The sequence below is a fragment of the Triticum aestivum genome, chromosome 6A (genome assembly GCF_018294505.1).
Source record: "Triticum aestivum cultivar Chinese Spring chromosome 6A, IWGSC CS RefSeq v2.1, whole genome shotgun sequence".
NCBI lineage: Eukaryota > Viridiplantae > Streptophyta > Magnoliopsida > Poales > Poaceae > Triticum > Triticum aestivum.
The window spans coordinates 521,570,821-521,576,076 of NC_057809.1; the positions used below are offsets into that span (position 1 = coordinate 521,570,821).

General features: G+C 49.8%; 1 protein-coding gene across 1 annotated transcript; it reads right to left on the minus strand.

Moving 5' to 3' along the window:
* On the minus strand, nt 1–1,150 carry LOC123130885 (nuclear transcription factor Y subunit B-3-like). Its single transcript, XM_044550674.1, has one exon. The coding sequence runs from the start codon at nt 1,051–1,053 to the stop codon at nt 313–315; it is 741 nt and encodes a 246-aa protein (XP_044406609.1). The 5' UTR covers nt 1,054–1,150; the 3' UTR covers nt 1–312.
* Nucleotides 1,151–5,256: the final 4,106 nt, after the last annotated feature.

The window sequence follows — 5,256 nt, forward strand, 5'->3', positions numbered from 1 at the left end:
TGACGGTTTGATCCCTTCGATTGCATAACTAAGATGAGGAGATAGATCGATGGTGCTCCATCGCGATGACTGCAGCACAGCTAAATTTAGAAGACGCGTACTACACACTAATGTGCACTGCACTAAGCTTAGGAAGAAACTACACGAACAGTGAAACTGGATGCTCGCCACGCGAACGTGGCAAGTGCAAACTGGATAAAAGTGGCTAGCTAGATGCGCCTAAGGTAGTTTCAACAGGCTGCATCAGCCGCTAGATGCTAGCTACGGCACGCGTTCCTTCGGTGCATGCAGATACGCAGGGTTAGGTCGCCGCTACTTGTACCCGAACGTCTGATGGTGCTCGAAGTTGCCCCCCGGCGGCGTGCTTTCACCGCCATGGCCATTGCCGCTGCTGCCACTCCCGTCGCCATTATTACCGCCGTTACCGGGAGCGTAGGGCCCTCCATAGTACGCGGCCATCCCATGCTCGCCGCCGTACATCTCGTACTGCGGGTACTGGCCGTGGTGCGGCGGCATGTGGAACGGATGGTGCGGATGCGGGGGCATGGCTCCTCCGCCGTACATGCCGGCGGCATGCATCTGCATGTCGCCGTGCGGCACCATGGGCCCCGGCGCCCCGCGGGGCTTGAGCATCATGGGCGGCATCCCGTGGTGATGGTGGCCGGCGCCGGCGCCGCGCGCCTCGCCCTCGAACTCGCGGAAGCGGTGGAGGTAGATGCTGAGGGGCTCGACGTAGTCGTCGAAGCCGAGGCGGCTCATGGCCCAGAGCACGTCCTCGGCGGTGATGGTCTTGCGCTGCTCGCGCTGGCACCGCTCGTTGGCCTCCCCCGTGATGAAGCTGATGTACTCGGACACGCACTCCTGGATCGTCTCCTTGGCGTCGTCCGAGATCTTGGCGTGCGGCGGCAGCACGCGGCGCATGATGCGGATCACGTTCGCGATCGGCATCAACCTGTCCTGCTCGCGCACCGCCGGTGCCTGCCCGCCGCCGCCGCCGTTCCCCGCGGCCGCCGCCGCAGCGCCGTTCGCCGCGCCGGGGAAGCCCATGTCCATTTTGGCTGGCTAAACCTGATCGGTCGAGCTAGGGTTCTTCGTGCACGTAGTACCTAGCTAGTGGGAACACGAACTGCTGCTTGCTGGCTTTGGTGTGTGCTCTTTGCGATGTGCGAGGGAGGGAGGGAGGGAGGATACGTTAAATAGGAAGCTACGAGCGAGGTGTTGACTGGAGGAGCTAGAGCTCGAGGGGCCGGGGCATGCATGCACCGCGAGGTTTCGCCGCGCCTGTGCGTGACAAGTGGCGGCGGCTTCCCTGTGAATTACTGCTCCATCTGTGAACTGGTGATGCCGCGATATGGCATGCAATGCATGCTCTGCAAATCTGCATTGAGCCATGCAATCGCTATTATTCAAATGTAAAGCCGGAGTGACCAACCAAGCAGTTTTGCTATTTCCCAACACACGCCCAGTACTTAATGCACGCTTCAGATTAATTTACTGCTCCCGCTACCTTTGGTAAAACTGGGTTTTATCGCCGTTGGATGCATGCGCTTATTTTCAAACGGTTGACATTTAGGGTGCAGCTAGCTCTCATACTAGCACTCCACGTAACTTATACTAGCACTCCGCGGAGATACATGGATTTTTGTTTTCTTTCTTTTTGTTTGATTAATCAAGGTGTAGAGGTTAGATGTCACTTTGTTAATTCCTCTAGACGAAGATTAGCAAATCCGTGACATTTATATGAGTCGCCTGAAAATAGGGTTGGGATAGTAGCAAGGTAGCCCCAAGGCACCGGCAGAGGCGGGGACGAGGGTTAATCGGTGTGGGTAGGAAGGCCTTTTCGATTTGACAACCAATATATTGGACCGAGATTGAACTAGAGACGGGGACGCCATGGCCTACCGGCGAGGACTCGAACAAAACCTCCGCCGGAGGCGAGGTAGGGCGAGAGGAGGGTATGGCGGGGTGAAGAAGAGCATGTGTTTGAAGGAAGAAGACGAACATTGCCAGTGTGTGTCTGGAGGATGAAGAAGAGAGACAACTGCGCTGGATTTCAACTCAATTGTTCGGATGAAATCATGAAATCGACTAAAACATAACATTTAGGCGGTCTCATTTTCAGAACTTTAAACATAATAGCTTAGCCTCAGTTAGATGGAGGCTGAAGGCTGTCATAAGTGATGTACACATAAGAAGAGTAACAATGAGACCAGGCTAAAAGGAGATGGATATTTCAGAAAGACCAAAAATGTCATTCCTTAGTTAAAAAAATAGATTGTTTTTTCTGTATGGATGCATCTAGATGTTGTTTCACATGTATGTAAAATTTCATAGAAAATACAATAATTTGTAGCCCACGTAAAAGGACAAATTCTGGCCCAAAAATAGTAAAAGAACGGCCCGTTTTTATGCACTTATTTTTTTTTTCATGTGCACCACATATGAAAAATTATATGCACATCTATATGTGTATGTACTTTTTTCAGAAATTTTTGAGGTGTTTAAAATCAAGTTTCTGGCTAAAAATTAAAGAGTTGTGTGGAACACTCAATACTCCTACTCCCTGAACACCTCCCAACACCGAATCGAGGAATTGTGAACCAAACTGTGGTTGAACGGTTATGAGGACAGTGATATTCGCAGTCCATCAATGCTCAAATCCTGATGCTCATATTTATTCTAAATTTATTTCAAAATTTCCGGCAATGCATGTGTTTCTACTGTTTTAAAAAAAACATCGAGGAATCGTCGCAGGTAGTGTGGCTAATATGCTTCCAACCATGCATGCGTCTGCAGTGTGCTCACCCTGGCAGAGCCGCAGCACTAGTGGAATACTACGTCCTGATGAAATTGTCAGGTCGTGCATAAATTGGGCTTGCGTACACAGAGATGACATGATCGTAAGTACATGGACACGGAAACACTAGACTTTTTCTTAAAGTACATGAGGGCGCAAACATAGGTTACGTACAAAACAGGCACACGGAGTGCAAAGGAATATGTAATACTATAGAAAAATGTAATGTGTCACAACATCTACAGCCGGGTCTCTTATACCCGTCTCAAACGCTTCGGTCAGTGACCGGTCAGAAAAAAAAGACCCAACCGGACTTCTCAAATTGCGGACAAATGCCCGGACCGACCGGCATCTCTCATATCCAGCCTAAATATAGAACGGATATAGGGCGGCCTGGGCACGTCCAGGCACGTCCGCCTGACAGGCCCGACCCACCACGGACCCCACAAAAAACCTCAATTCGGGAGGCGAGCTTAAACCCTAGCTCACTCTCTCCCTCTCTCGCTCTGTCCGTCCACTCCTTTCCCTATCCGGTTCCGATCTCATCCACCACCATGAGCAGCTCCGGCAGCGACTCTGGCTCGGAGCTCGACTACGAGGAGGAGATGGCCCTCCACATTGCGGTGGAGCGGTCTAAGGTGAAGACTGAAGGAGATATGCCCTAGAGGCAATAATAAAGTTGTTATTTATATTTTCTTATATCATGATAAATGTTATTATTCATGCTATAATTGTATTAACCGGAGAATTGATACATGTGTGAATACATAGACAAAACAAAGTGTCCCTAGTAAGCCTCGACTAGACTAGCTCGTTAATCAAAGATGGTTAAGTTTCCTAACCATAGACATGTGTTGTCATTTGATGAACGGGATCACATCATTAGAAGAATGATGTGATGGACAAGACCCATCTGTTAGCTTAGCATAATGATTGTTAAGTTTTATTGCTATTGCTTTCTTCATGACTTATACATATTCCTTTGACTATGAGATTATGCAACTCCCGGATACCGGAGGAATACCTTGTGTGCTATCAAACGTCACAACGTAACCGGGTGATTATAAAGATGTTCTACAGGTATCTCCGAAGGTGTTTGTTGGGTTGGCATAGATCGAGATTAGGATTTGTCACTCCGAGTATCGGAGAGGTATCTCCGGGCCCTCTCGGTAATGCACATCATGATAAACCGTGCAAGCAATGTGACTAATGAGTTAGTTACGGGATGATGCATTACGGAACGAGTAAAGAGACTTGCCGGTAACGAGATTGAAATAGGTATGAAGATACCGATGATCGAATCTCGGGCAACTAACATACCGATGACAAAGGGAATGACGTATGTTGTCATTGCGGTTTGGCCGATATTGATCTTCATAGAATATGTAGGAACCAATATGAGCATCCAGGTTCCGCTGTTGGTTATTGACCGAAGATGTGTCTCAGTCATGTCTACATAGTTCTCGAACCTGTAGGGTCCGCACGCTTAACATTCGAAGACGATTTGTATTATCAGTTATGTGTTTTGGTGATCAAAGATTGTTTGGAGTCCCGGATGACATCACGGACATGACGAGGAGTCTTGAAATGGTCGAGAGTTAAAGATTGATATATTGGACGATAGTATTCGGACATTGGAATGGTTCCGGAGTGTTTCGGGTATTTATCAGAGTACCGGGGGCTTACCGGAACCCACTCAGGGGAAGTAACAGGCCACATGGGCCATAGGGGAGAGGCAAGGCACCCCACAAGGGGGTGGCGCTCCCCATGGGGAGTCCGAATTGGACAAGGGGAGGGGGTGCGGCCTCCCTTTCCTTCTCCCTCTCCCTCTCCTCCTCCCTTGCCCCCTCCGATAGAAGGAAGGGGGGGGGGCGAATAGGACTAGGAGTCCAAGTGGGTTTCCCCCACTTGGCACGCCCCCTAGGCCGGCCTCCTCCCCTCTATCTCCTTTATATACGGGGGCGGGGGGCACCTCTAGGACACATCAATTGTTCTTAGCCATGTGCGGTGCCCCCTCCACCGTTTACTCCTCCGGTCATATTGTTGTAGTGCTTAGGCGAAGCCCTGCGCAGATCACTTCACCATCATCACGCCATTGTGCTGACAAAACTCTCCCTCGACACTTTGCTGGATCAAGAGTTCGAGAGACGTTATCGAGTTGAACGTGTGCAGAACTCGGAGGTGCCGTACGTTTGGTACTTGATCGGTTGAATCGATAAGACGTTCGACTACATCAACCGCGTTAAACTAATGCTTCCGCTTTCGGTCTACGAGGGTACGTGGACACACTCTCCCCCTCTCATTGCTATGCATCTCTTAGATAGATCTTGTGTGATCGTAGGAATTTTTTTGAAATTGCATGCTAGGTTCCCAACAGTGGCATCCGAGCCAGGTCTATGGTAGATGATATCCACGAGTAGAACACAAAGAGTTGTGGGCAATCATAGTCATAATGCTTA